Raw genomic sequence first — 21670 nt, forward strand, 5'->3', positions numbered from 1 at the left:
CGATTTCCTTCAACCTCAGTAGTTACAAAGGTCTGGGAGTCTGTTATTCTTCTGCTTCTGCCTGCTGCTCCTGGCTGCTGGCGTTCTGACCCGTGACGTGACTTCTCACCTGCTGCATGAGGTGCTGGGGCAGGGCGGGGTGTGATGCGGCCTTCGTCCAGTTGCTCCTCCTGGGACACGGCGCAGACCCGGCCCTGGCCTGATGACCTGGAATGAGTCACAGCTGGAGTACAATACGGATCCCAAGGCGCTCAGGGTCTTTCTGGAGGCCAAGAAATGTCCTCGCAGTCTGGCCCACGTATGTCGGATCCAGATCTGCGATGTGCTGGGCACACATCGCCTGAACCAAGTCCACTCCCTCCCACTAACACAAGTGATGAAGGACTTTGTGCTCCACCAAAACTGACTTGAAGGACTGCCAGTTTATTTATTTTCATTTCCTAGATTTAGTTCTTCAGTGACTGTGTTTCAAACAAATCCAGGACCAGAGATTAAAGGGATAGTTCAGTTTTCTGAATCTGAGCCAGGTGCTCGAGGTATAAGAAGAAATGTGAGCTTCCAGCTGCATATGGCTATATAAAAACAGGGTGTAAATGATGTCTTTTCATGTCAACTTGGCATCTCAGGGCTTGTGGGGACTTGGATTACGCAAGGTGAGCAGTATAAAAGCATTTTATGTATTTTCTTCTGTTGTTTTTTACATTTTTGCTCATGACCGCCCCTTCACACTCAGCAGACAGCTCTACTTGCCTGATGCAGCCAGTCTCCATTTCTCCAAACTGGGACCGCGCCGGCTGCATTCTAGTGCATGTAGTACACTGACTGTATATGCAAGTACCTCATACAACTCCATATCAAAAAACTGAACTATCCCTTTAAATGCGATCACCATAAACCACTGGTAGCCAATCCTACGACTATAATTGAATGTAATTTGTGTCAGTTTAGGGGTCCTGACCTGAAAAAGATTGAGAACTGTACTGCATCATGGCGGCCAACAGCAAGCTTTGTAACACTGTAGTTGGTGGCATTCCACTGACCTCCAGTGACATGTGTGAGTAATGCATGAGTTGATTTGAGTAAATAAGGCCCTGAGTGACATGCATGTGCTATATTACAGTTTCATTTGAAGACATGGGGTTTGATGGGGGGGGGGGGATATTCTGTCCGTGCCACAGTATAGGCTATCAGTTTGTGTTTTCTATCCTTGCTAGCTAGCTGGATAGCTAGTAGCAAAAGAAACAGAGTGTGTAGCCTATATGAATAATGGAGAAGGGTTTTTGTTATTGATATATGTTTTTATCACAGATAGTCATGATTATAAGTGAAATGCTGATCATGCATCATAATGCATTATTAGGCTATAAGCATTGTGACTGTGTGTAATTATTATACAGAATGATATAACACTGTACAATTTAGGAGATTCATTTATGGGCCAACTGTATCGTTAATGACATGATATTAAATTGAATGTAGGCTAATTCTCTTATGTTTGATGATGAGATTGTAAAAAAAAAAGCTGTGTTTATGAATTCATAATCTACTTGGAATGCAGTGCAACAATTTTTATGTGAAGCATGACATGCATGTGTCATTCGCTTACTGCCCCTTATCCAAATAAAATAATGATGGTGAAAAATAGTAGCCTACAACTGGAGAATATTGAATGGAGAACGGGAAGGGCCATCATGCATAGTGGTGGAAATAATCTCAACAAAGTGGGTGGCAACTTGAAGTTTTGGAGGGCGGGCGTTCCCTTCAGAGACAGACAGCTCAGATGACCAATAAGCACTCAGTAGTATTCTGCAGGAGCCAACCAGACGGAGATTTGGCCCCTTGGCATCGTCCCCCCCTTGGAATCATACACTACACGAGATAGTTGTTGCACAGGTTGAGCTGTTGTGTTGTCACTTCGCGCACACACACACACACGCAGGGGGACACACGCAGAAGCCTACAGGTTTCCTCCTCTGCTCTTCAGAGAACTCAGGATCTGTGATGTGTGTTCCACTCATTCAGCTCAGCTCAGCCTCCTGACTCTTCTACCCGAAACAGAAGCTGCGAGGAAAACCATGGTCATCACAAAAGAAACAAGCTCATGGGTGCCTCACGAGAGGCCCGAGCACAGTTTTGGGTGATCATCATCACTGATTGTTAACCGGATGCAGTCAGGAAAAAGTCTGTAGCTGAGCAGAAGTCCGCCTGAAAAAGACGAGAGAAGAAAAGAAGCAAAGCAGCGTGTTGTGTTGTGTCCTCCTTCACATTTCTATCGCCTGGTGAGGAAGAGTGGGGGATGTCGTGCAGAAGTGGAGCGCCTCCTCGGGGGGGCAACAACCCCAGCCTGCAGCCCCTCAGAGCCACTGTCCCGTACCAGCTCCAGAGGAACAAACCTCTACTCTGCAGGGATGGCAAAGCGGGTAAATACCTCTAATCTCTGTCTACACTAGTCTATTATGGTATAAATACACACAGGCGAGGCTGTTTAAAACTTTAAATCATCCTTTATGTCTGTTGTGTTCCACTCATATACTGCATTGGTGTAGTGCTAGTTTGTCCATCATCATCATCATCCTCCTCAGTAATTATCCTATTTGATACTTTTTATTATTACATGATAAAATATGTATCACTTCAGTTTATTGTGGTGTAATTTACCCATTGTATCACACTATGGCATATTATCCTAATAATTACATAATAATAATAAAAAATAACAAAATATACATCTATCCTTCACCTTTTACTTTATCTGTGAACTAGAAATATAACATGCTCCAAGACAAGAGTAATGTAGGCCATGTATGTATGTCATGAGGGATCATTTGGACACTTGCTCACCCCGCCTGCACTCTGACCTCTCTCTCTCTCTCTCTCTCTCTCTCTCTCTCTCTCTGGTGCCATACACACACACAGCAGCAGCAGCTTCACAGGCCTCTGGTAGCCATGAAACTCAAGTGTGTATGGGACGGTGTTTATTTATACATTGTCTGCCCTGCGACACACAACACACAGGTTCCCATCAGCACCCCACCTCGGTGATGGGAACCGTGTGTGTGTGTGTGTGTGTGTGTGTGTGTGTGTGTGTGTGTGTGTGTGTGTGTGTGTGTGAAAGGGTGTTGGGAGAGTTTTGATGTTGCTGCAAGCTAAACATGATCACACATGTTTGCAGTAATGAGGCGAGAAAACAATGTTTTGACAGGTACTGAGTTAAGCATTACCCAATCAATCCCATGGTTGAATAACAACATAATCAGTCGAATGTGTTGTGTGTTCCTCCCGCCAGCCGACAGGACCACGTCTCGTCCACCCAAACCCACCATCCGCCGAACCCTGTCTCTGGATGCCATCGTGGGGCCCTACCTGCACGGACAGTGGCCCAAGGAGGCAGAGAGCCCAGGCATTACCTGCGTCAATGACAAAGCCACACAGGTGGGTTCAATCTTCAAAGTGATACATGTATGTGTATCATTTTTACACATCAATATATCGTGTCAAATTCACTTTCATACCTTGGTATAATTACTGTAAAGTTTAACAAAACATGGTTGAAGCTATTGGTAGGCGCCCCGAGCGACCAGAGGAGGCACTAGTTTGGCGATCAGGACACATGCCCCACCGGCTTTCCACCCGCAGACACGGCCACATACCCCACAGGTTTCCCACCCGCAGACACGGCCAATAATGCCTGTAGGAACGTCTGACCAAGCCGGAATTGAACCCAGGTCTCCGCGGTGGTAGGCGACTGCTTTTACCTCTACTCTACCCAGACGGCCCAGACTCCCTTGCTTTCAGTCACAAAGAGAATGTTGCTGTGTTTGTTTTGGCTTTACTGAAGATGATAAAACATGGTGGATGTTCTCTTCACTCTGTTAACACTGGAAGCACAGCGGCCTCTCCTCCTTCCTGTTTTGTGCCATAAAGCAGTAACACTTTGTGCTGTAAAGCAATATCACTTTGTGCTGTAAAGCAATACAGATTCCCCTCCAAATCTGACCCGGTGTCACACAATGTAAAATGAAGAGTAGAAGCTGATACAGGCTGACTTCTCAGCGATGTCCTTGTTTGGCTGCAGTAAGTACTAATGTTTCAAAATGAATGTGGTAATAATGTATTGCTGTTAAAATGCTACACGTAGCACCTTTAAAACATTACTACTTTACTTGATATAATACATGCTGGAGGCTATTCTGTATTTCTCAGGCCAATCACAGATGTGTCATCTGAAAGCAGGTTACTCTGTAGAAAAGAAACGTTGCTCTGCTTTTTATTCATGTAATATATTGCTATAGAGGGCAAGATATGTGAAGTTGTTTGTGCAGGTGTCTTAGTGGTTATATGTGAATTTGGTTCTGCAGGTGTCTACTGGTTCCAGTTTGACACTGTTGGTGGAAGGCAGCCAACTGGAAATAGTTGTTTTTGTTCTTCCCCAACCTCGGCTGCTCTTCCCTCGTGCCCCCCCCCCCCCCCCCCTCCACTGTATCTGCCCTCAACTAGTGCACAAAGCCTCAGCTAGCATTACCAAGCTGCTCCGCTATGTCTTCACTCTTCTTGACACAGTTTAAACTCGAACAAACCCCTTTGCCTCCATTGTGAAGAACAGACCCCTCCTGACCTCATTATACAGACACCCCATCCCCCAGCACCCTACTCTCAACTACACACACACATGCACACACACACACACGCACACACACACACACACACACACACACCACCACCACCACCCCTCCCAGCACCTCTCATACCCCCCCCCCCCCCCTGGCATAGTTCCTCCACATTACTTAGATGATTATAACCGATTGTTTGCCATTATTTCATTCTTTAATCTTTAAGCGCACCGTTGCGGCTTCTCACTCAACCACTTTTTCAAGTTTGTCGTGGAAGTTGGAGGTGGACTGACAGACTGGTAGAGATATACGCAGATTCCAATATCATTTTATTTGACCGTGACATTTGTATTTTGGCGACATTGTGAAAGCACAGAGAGTTAACTTATTTGACACTGTCAACCATGAGGCGGAATTGTCCACACTGGAAACATTAGCCACACGCCACAGCAAATGCTCTGCCCGCTGCCGAGGAGTCTTTTTATAGGTTTGTGTCCCATGATCTCCCCGTTCATGTTTTGAGGTGGTGGGAGGGCGGGGGGGTGGTGGTGGTGGTGGTGGTGGGTGGTGGGGCAGGGGGGCGGGGGGGCATTTGGGTGGTGGAAGTTGTAACTCGACACCGACGTCACTGTATAACTTGACTCGTGTTGCTGTCTGACTTATTTAGCCAGGCGACCCTGACCAGGAGTCCCACTAGGTAGGGCAGAAGATGGCGTCAGTGTTTTATACGTACAGATTATCATAGCTGCCCTCTGCAGTGAGATATGGCATCCGCTTGGAGCGCAGTGAGACGAGTGGTGAGGACAAGAAGAGGACGCCGGTCGTGAGGGCCAGGAGGAACCAACAGAGCAGGCCGGACAGGACAGGACCGGCGGCGAGAGCTAGACTGCGCTGTGTAATACTAGCTGAGATTGGCTTATGAATGATTTGGGCCACGCTGAGCAGATCAGATTGTTTGCAAGTTGAGTGGAACAGCTGACCACCAGCTGACCTCGGGAGTGTTGGAGGGACCGGGGCTGAGAGAACCTGAATCTGTGGCTCAGCCGAGACCTGATGATGATGACGACGGCCCGCCATTCACCCGCTCCCACCCAGCAGCAGCCGGCAGCGCTCACTCCCGCGCCCGCTGCCCGAGGATCAAGAGTCAAGGTGAAGAAGACGGTAATGGACATTCCTCTGCTCGGTGTGGTTTCTCAGCCCACTTGGGACTGAGAAGTGGGACGATATTGAGTTGTGATTGACAAAGTGCACAGAGGTTTCCTCTAGTCGTCTGTTTGTCTGAGCAGTTCCCCTCTACAGCACTTGTCTTTGTGAATAGCGGGGTTTCCGTATGTGTTGAGCTACGCTGACTGTATTTATGGCCTTTACCAAGATGTGGTTTGGATGTTTTCATTGTGCGTGGAAGCGGGACTGTTTTGCAGCTACAGTAGAGTGGTTTTCTCATCGCCTTCCTTTGCACAGCTGTTGTGGGGCAGGTGTGCCAGACAGCTGTGGGGCTCCACTTCTGTTACATATTCAAAGTCTTAGCGTTGCTTGGAGTTCACCGGGTTTGACAGAAAAATGGTTTGACTCGGTAACGGGCCTCCCAAAGGTCAGCCCAGCTGACAGCCAGAATTATCGCGAATGGCATGAAGTGTTCTATGAAAAAAAAACCCCGCAAAGGTTCAATAGCTGAAACACATGACTCTCGTTATGTTTATTCAACAACATATTTTCGTGACAAGTATGCCTCTAGAGAACATGTCTGTTTTTCTCCAAAGACACCGAGCTCTTGGGCCGAGGAGACCCGGGGAAGGAGAAGTGTCGGCGGACACAAGCGCTCGGCGTCATGGGGCAGCGCGGAGCACTTGAGGGAGGCAAGTTGAGCTATCATTATCAGTTCATTTATGCATGAATCAGCATTTTTCGCCCTCTATGAATCATCACACACAGTCGTTGCTCCTCAGCTGCTCCTCAGTGAGGAGATAACATGAAACATTCATCATAGCTGTGGGGAAATTGGGTAATCTGGGTAACTTTCCTCTAGAGGTTTCAAAAACAACTGCAGCGACTCCTAACCCACTTTTCTCTCTCCTCTGCCCTCAGGTGGCCAAGCTGAGGCACCAGCTGCAGAAGCGCTCCCGCCATGCCCCTCCCTCCGCGGGATACGAGCTCTCCCACCACCCCCTACCTGCCGGCCATGCAGCAGGCGTCACTCAGGTAGCCTATGCCCGTGGTTCTCAAAGTGAGGTCTGGGACCCCTTAGGGGTCCTTGAGAGGGTTCCGAGGGGTCCCCAGAAAAAAGGGGAATCATTTATTTTCACTATAATTCCATCCATAAGTAACACAAGGACAGAATGTAGGACTGTTTTGGTCATGGGTTTCATACACTTTCTGTAATAAACATCTAAAAGTGTGACGAGTCTCATCCACTTTCTAATGAAACATCTAAAAGCAAAAAATTGTATCAGATGGGGGACCCTGACCTGGGATCAAATCTTATCAAATGGGGTCCGCGGTCTAATTTGTGTCAGTTTAGAGGTCCTTGACAGGAACAGGTTTGAGGACCACTGACCTATGCAACATGGCAAACTTAAGACTTTCCACTAACTGTTGCTGTAGTAGATAACATACATTATACCAGCACACATTAAAGCTTGATGATGGTTATCTGTTAACTGTGTCACCTTAGGTAAAAAATAATAATGCAAAACAAATGTTTAATGAGAAGTGGCATAAAGACACAAAGTTTTCATGAACAGTGCTGATGCCAAACTGTCTCTCACAGGCAGACTAGGCAGAAGCTAGCAACATGGATATAAAAAAAACTGTGGTGCTTTTCTTAGGAGCTGCTGTCATCGAACCTGCTGCGCTACCGCCATGCTAACACAGAAAGACAATTTGAAACCAACATACCATACTGTACAACTCAGGCACAACTGGTATAGAATGACAGACTGGGTGGATCATTTTAACAATTTAGATTTTTTTTTAGCACATAATCAGGGACGCACACACGCACCACACGCGCACACACACACGCACACACACACACACACACACACACACACACACACACACACACACACACACACACACTACACCTGGCTCAGTCTGTTGTTGATGTGGTCTTTCCCCAGACAATGACCCTGATGCCGCTGAACAGACTCGCCCCCCGGCTGAGGCGTAGTGTTGAAGGTCTCAACCTGGAGCTGGAGGAGGCGTTTGTGACCGAGAAACCTGACGATCAACACAAGGTTAGGCTACTGAGCTAATGCTTACCACCAGTGATGTGGCAGCAAATTAGAAGATTGGCAAACCACCAATACTGTATGAGCAGAAATCAGACAGTTACACTGTATATTTTTTCTAAAGAGCAAAAATGTATCCTTTTTCTCCCAGACCCAATCCTCATATAATTTGCATTTATTTGTTGCTACTTACTAGGTTACACTATCACTCAAAGGTTTGGACACATGCATTTTTCATTCATTTTCATCCAAATGGAATTATGCAATTCTCTGCAGATTCTTTAAAGTCCTTTGCCTTGATGATAAGGCAAAGGCTTTGGAAAGAAATGTATATGTAGGCATCAACTTCACTATTTATATTTGTCTAAGAAACAAATTTCAAGCATTTAAGCGCAAGCTTTTAGATCAAAATAGTTTTAAAATAATGAAAAACAGCATATTCAATCAGATGTGTCCAGACTTTTGAGTGGTAGTGTATATACCGGTACTGTGATTTTATGGCGGGTATGTTGAGTTCAGGTAGGTTCACCCTCCACTACATCCCTGGTTGCAATCCTTGTCCTCCTGTATGTTCCAGATTCTGGACGTCCCAGACGGCCACAGGGCCCCGGTCCCTGCCCAGAGGTGCAGTAGTGGCTCCCAAAGCGAGCCGTCCCCGGCGCCTCCGGATCCGTCCCTCCTCTCTCCATCGCAGTCCCCCTGTCCCCTCTCTCCATCGCAGTCCCCCTGTCCCCTCTCTCCATCGCAGTCCCCCTGTCGCCTCTCTCCATCGCAGTCCCCCTGTCGCCTCTCTCCATCGCAGTCCCCCTGTCTCCTCGAGCCATCGCTCCTGATGCCATCGCAGTCCCCCTGTCCCTTCAACCTGTCTCTTCTGTCTCCGTCACAGTCTCCCTGTCCCATGGGAGAGCCAGGTGAGACTACGGTGCATTTTCTTGGTTTGGTTTGTGATATATTCTCAGCCTGTAGCCTGCCGTATTAAAGTGAAGCATACTGCTGTATTTGGATAGTGAAAGGTACTGCTGTATTTGGATTGTCCAATATTGATACTCACCTATCAGGTGACAAAAATGTTGATATTCTACAAAGTGTCACTTGCTTATTTGACGCGTCTCCACAGACTATGTAACCCTAACCTGACCCTATTTTTAAACCTAAACCCAACCCTGAGATTAACCCCCGGGCCAGACAATGGATATCTATAGACTACTTTTCACACAATTATGAGTATCACTGGAAACGCAGTAGTTGTTTTTAGTGACACATGATAGTCACTTGTTAGGAAGTTGAGCGTTAACATTGGACTATTCAAATAAAGTGTGACCAACCGAAATATTGATTGTTTGACCCAACGATTCTCTTTCAGTCGATCTCTGTTTATCCGGGTATTACTGGTTAACGTTTGCATGTTTCTGTCCCTGGTGCAGAGCCGGTGGAGTGTGAGACCCTCTGCCCTTCTCCGTTGATGTCACTCCCTCCGTTTGCTCTGGATCCTCCTCAGCTTCAGCTCCCCCCCTCCTCCTCCACTTCCTCCCCCCGTCCCAACAAAACCTGCTCCTTCCAGAGGGTGCCCCCTGAAGGCTGTGAGCGAATTCGTGTGTGTGAAGAGGCGATGTAAGTATCATTTTTAACAAGCAGAACTTCATATAGATCACAGGGATGGGACGACATCGAAATTCAATAGACCGTCGAATAGACTGTTGAAGAAAATGAATTGCGATATTTACTCCATTTTATTCTGCTGTAGTAATCACAAATGGGATGGCTTGACCATCACAATTTCACAAGCTCTCCAAAACTATCATTTTCACTTTGTAATGGCATTTTTACATTGTTGTCAACGTGCAAGCAAGCCAATACTAGAAAGATTTGTGGCTCAAAAATAAACACAGTCTTGCACATTTATACTTTGCCATCATTTCTCTTTTATTTATCACATTGATTCATGGTTGAATCCATGCATATTATGCAATTCATTCACACTTTTGTTTGTTTGAGCTTGCCCTTGGCCTTTATATGTTAGAATCATTGTTTACTGTAGAAATGTGTTTTATTTCATTAATATTTCAGTTTGTCTTTAATACATTGTGGTCCTCCTAAGTGATTATTTTATCATATCCTGTTTTTAAACATTGTGCATAATGGTTTGGATGTAATTGGGTTTTAGTGGGATCCCAGGAAGAACAGCTGCACAGCTAAAGGGGATCCTTATCAAGAAACAAATAAAACAAGCGCCAATTTGCAATAGCTGCCTGCAACCACATAATGCAAAATGCAGGATGGTAGCATTGGTAGGTGCAGCCCACCCTACTCTGCCTCTGCCACCCTGCATTTTTAAATTTGCCCCAAACGCCTCCTTTTCACTAATTGGCATGAACACACACACACACACACACACACACACACACACACGTTTGACCTCCATGCAAACTTTCAGCCTCCTGCAAAAACTGTGCATGCCAATAGGCAATGTACACCAGATGCGTTACGGCTGCGTTGCGGATCCAGTAAAACTGCCGGATCGACTCTCGCCCATGTTAATTGATGGGCGATACATGCGGTACGGAAGAATTACGCACCTGTTCTATTTTTGTCGGATCCCGCATACGTCTGACAGATTACATGAGTGTGGGTCTGTTCGCAGCCGTACTGGAGCCGTACCGCATCTGTTCCGGAGCTGATGGACAACCGACCAAATGACAGAGTGACTTATAGAGCTGCTGGTCCCAGCTAAAAAAGCATTCTCAAGCTTCTTTCAAGTCTCTCTCTCTCCTCCTGCAGGTTTGCCTGTCAGGGCGAGCCTCTCCTCCAGCCGTCCTGCCCCGACCCCAATAAAGTCAACTTCACCCCCCACGGAGGCTCTGCCTTCTGCCCCGTCAGTCTGCTGAAGCCCCTCCTGCCCTCCGTGGACCTGCTATTCCGCGGTTTGTCGGTTTCTCCCGTCACCGGCTGCCCGAGCCAGGTGTCCCCCACCAGGCAGCTGGGCATGCAGTAGGCGGGTACCGAGCGGACTCTATCAGGACTCGACCCCACCTGCCGGGGGGATTCTTCTGGAACTGGAGGAGAAGTGAACCCGTTTTAACGGATACCTGTCGTCGTCTCCTCCATCTCTGCTGCAACACACCGTCTCCTCAGTCTGATCACAATCAACATGTGAAAAGAAACATTTGTTGCCATTATACTTCAGGTTCTAAAAAGGCCTTCTTGACTGATTTACTGATTCGTCCTCTCTGCAGGGAGCTTAGTTGGACTCACAGCTGATATTTTTGCTTGATGGGCACTTCAATTGTTCCAGAATTGCCTCGTGGTGCCTTTTTTTTAAGGATGTCTGAACTTTTGACATGGTTCTCCTCTGATATGTTTAAATAGTGTTTTACTTATCGTTTCAGCATATTCGAGTCTGCAAAGCCAGGTATGTTTTCATTTGATGGCAGAATTTCATGTGAATTCAGTGTCAAAACCAGAAGCACTTAGTACACATGTTGACATGGGTATTACCATCTTGCTATCCACAGATATTGATGACTATCCCAGTGAAGTGTCATTACGTTTAGATCAACTTAATTTGATATACTGCACTGGTGAAAGAGGGGCAGTACATGATGATTTAGTTCTTGAAATGTCAGATAAACTATTGGTTGAAGAGAGATGTTTTCCAAGTATTTTCATATGGCCCATTCATAGTTTATGGTGCTTTTCTACATATATATTTCTAAGGAGATATACACTTTTTTGTATTTTTGGAAGAAGTGAGGAAGCTGGTTTTGTATTCATATAATGGGCTCATCCGTTCATGATGGACATTTCTGTTTACACTTATGAGCAGGGATGGACATTTTATTAGCCTTACTAGCCAACAGATGGTATTATTTTCTACTTTTCCAAACTTCACTCTGCAGAATTTGAATGATTTAATTGAGTTTGTTGTGATTTATTGTGGTGTGATAATCACACAATTATCATGTATTCCCCCATAATCAGAACAGCTAACACTTCAGTCCATTTCTGCTTGAGTGTAGCAGTTTGGTCACACTGTGCCAGTGTTTTAAGTATTCACTTTGATTTGGCGTACCGGTACTTTGATTTCCCCCGGCTTGAATAGCCTATTATTGTTCATATTGACAACGAACTGTCTGTATGTATGATCCTATGCAACACTGAATTAAAGAACAAAACAAAAACAACAAACAAAACATGGTCTATCAAAATGGAGTAAAAGAGGTAGATGCAAATGGACTATCATTATACTTTGTATGGCTGCATTTGTTCAGGGTTGGGTCAGACCTCGGTGTGCAACCTCCTTTTACTTTTTTCAGGTTATCATTATCATCATAATTAAAATGGCCTAAGTGGGCAGGCGGTGTCAGTCACGATTTGTGACATCAGCGATGTCATAAATCAGAATTGTGATATGCTTTGCCATCAGTCATGTCTATCAGCAATTGTGATGTCATCAGTGGTGTAATAAATCCTTCCTGGCTGAGGCTATAAGTGGTGGGAGAAGACGACATGGGTGAGTTAAGGGGAAAACAAAAAGTTACTTTTCGTAGGGATTCCTTCTCATACAAGGTTTCCTGTTGTCTTTGTTGTCATCTGTGCCTTTGACACGTGGATTTGCGGTTTTTGAGTTGAGCGCCGCCTTTTTTTCTAAACTCCGCTTTGCGATTGGCCGAAAGTGGCTCACTATTGCCTTACATGGACCAATGAGATTAATCCACATCCTAGGACGACAAAAGGGCACGCGACATTTTCAAGGAAGGGCCCTCATACATTTTAATAGTAGCCTTTATAGCTGCCATGGTAGCCGCCTACATCGACCAAACTAAATCAGTTCTAATAACACTAATTTATAAGGGCTTACTCGTAGTATATTTGACTATGAATGCTTTTATCGCTTACCCCTTGCTTTTGTGGTCGAGAATGCATTTATAGATTATATCTAACAGCCCAGGCTTTTGTTGAGACGACTGAGGTCCTTTTACTATCTCGTTTCTTGATGCACCTCCCCCTCTCAATGAAAACACGATTACTTGCATATCTGACAGTACATCGCTACATTTCCACCCTGTGAATGGGATGCTTTTGATGTTATCTGTGCTGGAGGGAGGTCGATACAGTCGGAGGAGGTGTAGGCAGGTGATAAGTCCGAATCATAAAAGCTAAAGAATGATGACATGACAGCTGCCTGTAATGTCTGAGCAGCTCCAGACACCACAGGGAAACGCTCGCTAGCAGGCTTTAGCGAGCTTTGTGGCCGAAAGTGTCGGGGAAGGAAGATCGGCGAATTGAAACTGTATCCCCGGGTTACGTTGGGGCTAAAAGCGGGTCACCATTTCCGGACTCGTGACATCGGCTATAGTGGAGCGGGACGTCGGTCTGAGGGGCAGCGGAGCGGTGTCGGTTTCCATACCCGGACTGGTCGAGGACAGCATGGCTGCGGGGAAGGGAGCAGGGAAGCCCGGCTCGCTGCTGCAGAACGAGCGGATACGGTTCACCGTCTGTTTCTTCGGAGTCTTCGTTTGTTATTTCTACTACGGCATATTGCAAGAGACCATGTAAGTACACAGGTGCGATAAAAGTAAACATTGAATTTACCTATTTTTCAAAGGATTTTGGCCTGATAATATGTCCATCCCACCACATCTTGTCATTTCAAACCATATGCATCTGTAAACAAATAAATAACAATACTCGTGGTTCTCTAGAGTAGGTGCAGGCGACTCAATTCTATCGAGTGTCATGACACATGTGGTATGTTGTTGCCGTCACTAGAGGGAGAGAGATCATATCTGGTTTCAAAAGGATCACCCGAAACTGGTGGCTCATCCTGGCCCAATTCCTCATCAAATCGAATGATTGTCCTTCATTCCATATGGTACAACATTGAAGCCACTGTCTCTTATGTGTTTTGAGCTCCTTGATTACAACCATCTGTTGTCACCAAAAGCAAGGGTACAGCTACAGCTAGAAATTCTGTGTTCCTCTCCAAGATAGCCCACTGGGCCCCCAACCCTGTCACATGTAACTTTGTAAATTAGTCACCTCTCCTTTCTGAAGGGCATTTTGCAGCTTGGGGTCTCATGAACGTACCCCCCCCCCCCCCGTGTGTGTGTGTGTGTGTGTGTGTGTGTGTGTGTGTGTGTGTGTTGTACTGCACTCAACACTTTATGCTTTATCCAGCACTCGAGGCGAATATGGTGAGGGGGAAAAGAAGGAGAAGTTTCGATTCGCTCAGACGCTGGTCTTCATCCAGTGCATCGTCAATGCTGTGTTTGCTCAGATCTGTAAGTAGATGATGTAAAAGGATAGGCACATCTGGGCGAGGGGGGGGACATTAAATATGAACTGGAGGGGCTGCACCCTAACTACACATTTTTTAGATTGGGGTGCAGCCAGATAACATCTTAGAAAAGTTATTTCCCCCCCACACAAATCTTTTACATTTGTATTGGGACAACTTATTTGGGACTATATCTAAATCCTCTAATCCATTTTTATAGTAAGATTCTACCTTAAGTTACCTAAAAAGCTGTTTAAAGTTTGCAATTATATGTAATTTTTCTTTCCTCATTTCTCCCCGTCACCATCAGTGATCCAATTTTTTGAGGGCTCCAGACCGGATCACACCAAGAGCTGGCTCTATGGCTTATGTTCCCTCTCTTATCTGGGAGCCATGGTGTCCAGTAACTCTGCCCTCCAGTATGTGAACTACCCCACACAGGCAAGTCTGTTCTTTTTTAGTATGTGAACTACCCCACACAGGCAAGTCTGTTCTTTTTTAGTATTTGAACTACCCCACACAGGCAAGTCTGTTCTTTTTTAGTATGTGAACTACCCCACACAGGCAAGTCTGTTCTTTTTTAGTATGTGAACTACCCCACACAGGCAAGTCTGTTCTTTTTTAGTATGTGAACTACCCCACACAGGCAAGTCTGTTATGAACTACCCCACACAGGCAAGTTCTTTGTTACCCTGAATCCTCTGGACGGTGTGTCCTCATTCCTTAAAGAGTGTTGGTGTTATCGTATCCTAAAACATTCTCACTTACAATCTCTTTCTTGTGATAGGTGTTGGGGAAGTCCTGTAAGCCCATACCAGGTATATTTGATAACTCTTATTTGGTTCATGCTCTCTTCCCTGCAAACCACCTACAGAACATGTCTCAATGATAGAAGGAATAGTAAGTAGCCTCTTATGAGACTAGTTGATAGCATATCTACTGGAAATGACAAGCATTTATTCAAGAATAGACAGAGTAGAATACAACTTTATTGTCGATGCACGGAAATCGTTTTTGATTTCACCAATTCAACACAACATCACATTAGTAAAACACATCACATCAATCTCCATATGGAGAGCATACTTGGTAGGTCTCGCGCTACAATATCAGTATGTTCTGCTTGTACATGAAGGTTACTTCTTGCCCCACATAGATTGGTTATCTCGTCACACACACTTTCACCATCCATATGTTCCACTCTCAAGGGTGATGGCCTGACATGTTATTATGGAACTGAGTGCAAAATACAACAACGACCCTATTCTATACATCATATTGTTGTGTTGTTGCAGTGATGATCCTCGGTGTGACAATACTGAGGAAGAAATACCCGCTGGCTAAATACCTGTGTGTGCTGTTGATTGTGAGCGGTGTGGCTCTGTTCCTCTACAAACCCAACAAGAGCTCGGCCACCGCAGACGACCATGTTTTTGGGTTCGGGGAGATTCTGTTGGTGAGTACAGATGAAATTAGACATAATTACTGTGACATACCCATGATGACATTTGTTTCAAGGATTGTTGGTGTAAGGGCTCGTGCACACACACACTCTGGCGACCTGCAGGGCAGTGCGTCTACGCGATTGGCCACTGCAGCGTGACGTCAGGTTGCCTAACCGCAAAGTAGGATCGATCTGAACTTTCTCACCGCACGACTGTTGCGGGTTTTTCATGCAGCACCCTGCCGCGCCCACTGTCGCAGCCTAAACGCACTACCCCCATTGACAATGAATGGGAAATGCAGCGGGCCGTCTCGGAGTGTGTATGACTGCGGAGTGTCTGGTGTCTGCGATGTTCATGGCATGACCGCTCTCTCCGCAGAGGCACAGTATTTTATGGTAAATGCAGTAACCGCACAGTATCTGCGTGCGGGGAATACAGAATCAGCTGTCGGTTTGCATGAAGAGAATACTTCCCTAGTAACTAAATAACATAGCAACCATTAGCCAATCAGCCTTGGAACTGACTGCGGTGTGTGCGCAGGTCTCCGCGGAGTTTAATGTTTTGAGAGGAGTGCGGAGCTCAGTGCGGACCCTCTGCAGACCCTCGCCGCACAGACCCTCCGCACCGGACACTCTGCAGTAACCATAACATTGCCTTAACACTCTCTCTCTCTCTCTCTCTCTGCATGGTAGTTGCTCTCGCTGACGATGGACGGTTTGACCGGTGTGGCCCAGGACCACATGAGGGCTCGCTTCCAGACCAGCGCCTACCACATGATGCTGAACATCAACATGTGGTCCACCCTGGTGCTGGGACTAGGTGAGTCAACTGTGATCCCTGCCTGACATGGAGGAGGTCACTACTTGATAGCGCTCTCATTTACTGTATAAGGAGATTTTAGTTTAGTTTATTTGACAACAATTTAAAAAGCAACAGGACAAATAAATCACAGCTTTAAAAATATCTATCAAGGATGACACCCAATAAAGTCACAGACTTATTTCCATTGTTTTCCTTGATATCTTGACAGCAAAGATGGTGCAAGTCAGCATAAGGGTTTTCCACAATGCTTCATCTAACTGTGGTTACTGTATTTCACCACTTGGTAGTGCTCTATGCCCACACTTTGAAACCAAATCTAATTTTCTCAGCAAATCTGAGTCAACAAGAAGACAAATACACTAGGAAAGAGAATATGGCATTATGGCCAAAGGAAAATGCACAAGAGATGATCAGAACAGACTAAATTATGTGTGCTGTGTTGTCGTTTATCACCTTTTTATCAGATCTACATTAATTCCTGTTTATGCTTTCTTCCCATCTGCTCTCAGCTGTTTTGTGGACCGGGGAGGTTTGGGAGTTCCTGAGTTTTACTGAGCGCCACCCCAGCATCTTCTACAATATTGTCCTGTTTGGACTCACCAGTGCTTTGGGCCAGGTGGGTGGGAACGGTCACTATGGTGGTGTACTGTAGATGTATGATGTGTGTGGGAGGGGGGGTTATTGTGAGAAGGTCAGAAGGCTACTTTGATACATTTCTTGGGGATAATGCTATGATAAGACACTACCTTCCTGGCAGTGGGTATCCACGATTACATTACTCTTCTTTTTTTCTTTTTTTTTAATCCTCTGCCAGACCTTCATCTTCATGACGGTGGTGTACTTCGGGCCGTTGACCTGCTCCATCGTCACCACCACCAGGAAGTTCTTCACCATCCTCGGCTCTGTTATTCTGTTTGGCAATGTTATAAATACCATGCAGTGGTTTGGAACCGTCCTGGTGTTCCTTGGTGAGAATTAACACTGGCTCTTTCTTTCTGGTTTTAATGGCACTGTTTCAGTTTGTCCCTCTAGCTTTTATCTCTCAATCTTTTAATCCTGCTTTTATGCAAGGAGATGTAGAATTTTCTCATTCATATATTATCACTGTGAAATTAGTCCTGATGACAGATTATATTGATTATAATTCCAGCAAAAAATATGGTTGAAGCCATTCCATCGGGTCCCAGACAGTTATCCGTTTGGTTCTTTATGTGGTCCAATTTGGTAATACTGTCCCTTGAAATTGTCTTAATTTCCCCTTGAAATCCTTTTGGTTGACTGGAAAGTTCTGCATCCAGATGGGTGTATCTCAACCAATCTTTACAGTGACATATTTTGAGATTAATCACACATTGTTTTCTCATTTAAGGTCTCGGATTGGATGCCAAATTCGGCAAGACCCCCAAGAAGACGACTCACTAAAACATCTGGAATACGCAATAGGCAGAAAAATAGCAGGCCAAAATGGACAGAACTCTATAGCCAGTATCTTATTTTCTTAAGACATCTTGTACAGGCGTCTGTGCCTATGGTTTGTCCACGTACAGTTTAATTTTGAACTTAACTGTGTTGAAAAGAGAAGCCCTGTAGTTGTGTTGTGTGCTTTTGATATGTTGGAAAGACATCTACTTGGGATCAAGGCCTGACTGAACGCTCAGGAGGCATTAACATCTACTTTGACCACAAGATATCATGGTTTTGTTGGAGGATTTTGGACTTGATGAAAGAAACGGGTTGAGGGGGGGGGAAACTCACTAAATCCTTATTGTTTTTTAAGCCAGCACTTTTTGGGGGGATGGACGTTGAACCAAATAAGGCCTAAGAAATACATTTCCAGCATTTAACTCATGAACTTATCACCAAGGAATGCCTGGGTTACAAAACATGTTCAAGTTTTACATCGACACAAAACCAGCTACAGAAAATGTAACGGAGTCTAGAAAATGTATACCGTAATTATGTTATTTCTTGGCAATCAATGAGCCAAGTGTCATGTCATTTATAAAATATAAATGGTTATAGGTAGCCAATTGTGTTATGTCAAATCTTATCTTACTATTGAATTGTTTTTACTTTTTTTCTACAGAAGTTGAAAATAGCTTGCCATAAAAGGGAAATTGTGATATTTCAGACCAACCTGCAAAACTGTTCTTGGTTGTTTTCCTTTTATTCCCCATTACACACAGCTCATTCATATCATTGAGTATAAAAATAGATAGTTGCAGTCCCCATCTCTGAATCAATGGCTGCATCATGTTCAAAGCTGCTGTAAAATGACCAGTGATTGGATATTAATGACCATTTGAAATCATCAATAGCCTAGTTTTAAAAGTCTGCCCACACAAACTTTAAATAGCCTACTGTTCTTACAAAGAAAGAAAAACATTAATTCATAAGAGCCAGTACAAGATAAACAATGAATTTTTTTAACTGACTCATGCAAAGCCACTCTAGTGGAGTCCCAGAATATATACGTGTGTGTGTGTGTGTGTGTGTGTGTGTGTGTGTGTGTGTGTGTGTGTGTGTGTGTGTGTGTGTGTGTGTGTGTGTGTGTGTGTGTGTGTGTGTGTGTGTGTGTGTGTGTGTGTGTGTGTGTGAGCGCGCGTGCGTGTCTCTAAAAGCCTCCAATTGCGTTTCCAGATGACGCTCAACAGCGACACCTGCTGTCATTTTATGCTACAGACGTCTCACACCTCTGAGTAAGTAAAGTGAGTATTGTAAACTATTTCTGGCATTTCGGCTACTACATGTCATTCATTGTAGTTGGCAATATAGACCCCTTATACAGCTTGTCAACATTGAGCTGCGCGCGCAACGTGTAGGCAGAAAACCCTCAGCCCAGCATTCACAGACAGTAAAAAAGCCCCGCTGTCAGGACTGCTCTATGCCCATCTGCAACACACAGTTACATTTTAGTTTTAAAATGCAGTTCTCGGCTTACTACCACAGCTTGTCGCCTAGTGATAAGCAATGTTATGCATCGAAATTAACGTTGTTTAATGGGATATGTCTTACAGACCCATACGCACTGGCGCTGTCAATTGGCCAAGCCTAGTCATACATATCGTTAGCCGCAAAACGCGACTATTTCACTCGAGTACCTCTCCCATCATAGTCGCGCTCGCCCGACCCCTTTATCGAGGGAAAGTTGCACATTTAGCGATCTACAAGCTTCAAACATGCACCAATCACTAATATAAACTACGCACCTTGTTGCCACGGATGTTGTCGAGCAGGCCGCGCTGAGGCCGCGCTTTGTTAACTCGTATTTTAAGAAAGTTTGGGTTATTTGTGTGTCCGGAAACATTATTTTCCCTTCTCCAACGACTCTTCTTCTTTTTTGCTGCTCACCGGTTCAACTGCTCAACTGCGCCACCGCATCATGGGGTATTACATCATGTGTCAAGTATGGGGTTTGCCCTGTGTCGTTCTGTCAGTCACAATACCCCATGATGCGGTGGCGCAGTTGAGCAGTTGAACCGGTGAGCAGCAAAAAAGAAGAAGAGTCGTTGGAGAAGGGAAAATAATGTTTCCGGACACACAAATAACCCAAACTTTCTTAAAATACGAGTTAACAAAGCGCGGCCTCAGCGCGGCCTGCTCGACAACATCCGTGGCAACAAGGTGCGTAGTTTATATTAGTGATTGGTGCATGTTTGAAGCTTGTAGATCGCTAAATGTGCAACTTTCCCTCGATAAAGGGGTCGGGCGAGCGCGACTATGATGCAAACATCATATAATTGCAGCGCCGCAGAGCCCGCAGAGCCAGCTGGCTACGCCTCTTGACACTCTTGACACGGTCTGGCTACGCCTCTTGACACGGTCTGGTATACACATCACCCTTCAAAATAAAATACTCGTTGCTTTCTATCTTCCACACAAAATAAAATACTCGTTATTTTTCTCTTGATTTAAAGAATTACAAGAACAATTATGCTTTCTATCTTCCACACTGAGCGTAGTTAGGCTCGTTTTCAACTCACCCAACACATTTTGTTTTTCATATGTATATTTTATGGATTTGGAAAATGTTTCTAAATCCTTTTTAAAGGTTGTAGACAGAGTAGAGTTTTGCTATACAGTATTTACATTTCTGTATAAAATATTTGGTCAAAATAATTACATTGTTCATTAAAAATTATTTTTTTTTACCTTCAATGAATATTCAAAATTTGACAGTTTCAAGTATAAATGGTGGTAGTGCATCAATGCTATATTTAATCCATAAATTCAAATTAGACCAAAAGCTAGTAGCTAATCCAGTGAAAAACATAAATTATCTGTTGTCTCTATCTCTGTATTACAAAAATGGCAAGAATTACAATCAATATTAAAATTATTCTCAGGAATAATCCCCTTGTTGGAGTGGATATTGCGTTATAAGAGTGGGGGGCACAGGACCCCCTGGTGCGCAAGGTCCTGGAGGTGGGGGGTCTCTGCCGGAGGTGTGGTACCCGGGCAAGGTGAGGGGCAGGGCGGGTAGTGGAGGGGGACCTGCCTGGGTCTCTGGTGCCCAGGAGAGGGGCTCCAGGCCTGGGTAGTGGATGGGTGGTGATAGGGGACCTGCCTGGGTCTGTGGTACCCGGGAGAGGGGCTCTTAGCCTGGGCAGAGGCAGTGTGGAGGTAAGGGGACCTGCCTGGGTCTGTGGTACCCGAGATAGGGGCTCTTAGCCTGGGCAGAGGCAGTGTGGAGGTAAGGGGACCTGCCTGGGTCTGTGGTACCCGAGATAGGGGCTCTTAGCCTGGGCAGAGGCAGTGTGGAGGTAAGGGGACCTGCCTGGGTCTATGGTACCCGAGATAGGGGCTCTTAGCCTGGGCAGAGGCAGTGTGGAGGTAGGGGGCTGGCCTGGGTGTCTGGTACCCGAGATAGGGGCTCTTAGCCTGGGCAGAGGCAGTGTGGAGGTAAGGGGACCTGCCTGGGTCTGTGGTACCCGAGATAGGGGCTCTTAGCCTGGGCAGAGGCAGTGTGGAGGTAAGGGGACCTGCCTGGGTCTGTGGTACCCGAGATAGGGGCTCTTAGCCTGGGCAGAGGCAGTGTGGAGGTAAGGGGACCTGCCTGGGTCTATGGTACCCGAGATAGGGGCTCTTAGCCTGGGCAGAACTGACACACACGAACTCTTAATGCGTTGTTGGACCGTGTCAAGAGGCGTAGCCAGACCGTGCCAAGAGGCGTAGCCAGACCGTGTCAAGAGGCGTAGCCAGCTGGCTCTGCGGGTCTGCAGTTAGATGTATCTCCTATGATGGGAGAGGTACTCGAGTGAAATAGTCGCGTTTTGCGGCTAACAT

The 21670-nt window shown here is 45.5% G+C and overlaps 2 protein-coding genes across 2 annotated transcripts; both read left to right on the top strand.

Annotated features, from left to right (window-relative positions):
* Window positions 1-1993: 1993 nt before the first annotated feature.
* On the top strand, window positions 1994-11998 carry fam117aa (family with sequence similarity 117 member Aa). The gene is made up of 8 exons (XM_083648992.1): window positions 1994-2420; window positions 3287-3432; window positions 6371-6466; window positions 6696-6809; window positions 7730-7846; window positions 8418-8751; window positions 9265-9451; window positions 10619-11998. Exons 1-8 carry the CDS (start codon window positions 2297-2299, stop codon window positions 10830-10832), a joined length of 1332 nt encoding a protein of 443 aa, XP_083505118.1. The 5' UTR covers window positions 1994-2296; the 3' UTR covers window positions 10833-11998.
* Window positions 11999-12874: 876 nt separating this feature from the next.
* slc35b1 (solute carrier family 35 member B1) lies at window positions 12875-18409 on the top strand. The gene is made up of 9 exons (XM_083649452.1): window positions 12875-13392; window positions 14018-14121; window positions 14428-14558; window positions 14905-14935; window positions 15413-15573; window positions 16255-16381; window positions 16894-17000; window positions 17199-17352; window positions 17754-18409. The coding sequence occupies exons 1-9, from the start codon at window positions 13268-13270 to the stop codon at window positions 17804-17806; spliced, it is 993 nt and encodes a 330-aa protein (XP_083505578.1). The 5' UTR covers window positions 12875-13267; the 3' UTR covers window positions 17807-18409.
* Window positions 18410-21670: the final 3261 nt, after the last annotated feature.

This window comes from Poromitra crassiceps, assembly GCF_964638095.1.
Source record: "Poromitra crassiceps genome assembly, chromosome: 13".
Taxonomy (NCBI): domain Eukaryota; kingdom Metazoa; phylum Chordata; class Actinopteri; order Beryciformes; family Melamphaidae; genus Poromitra; species Poromitra crassiceps.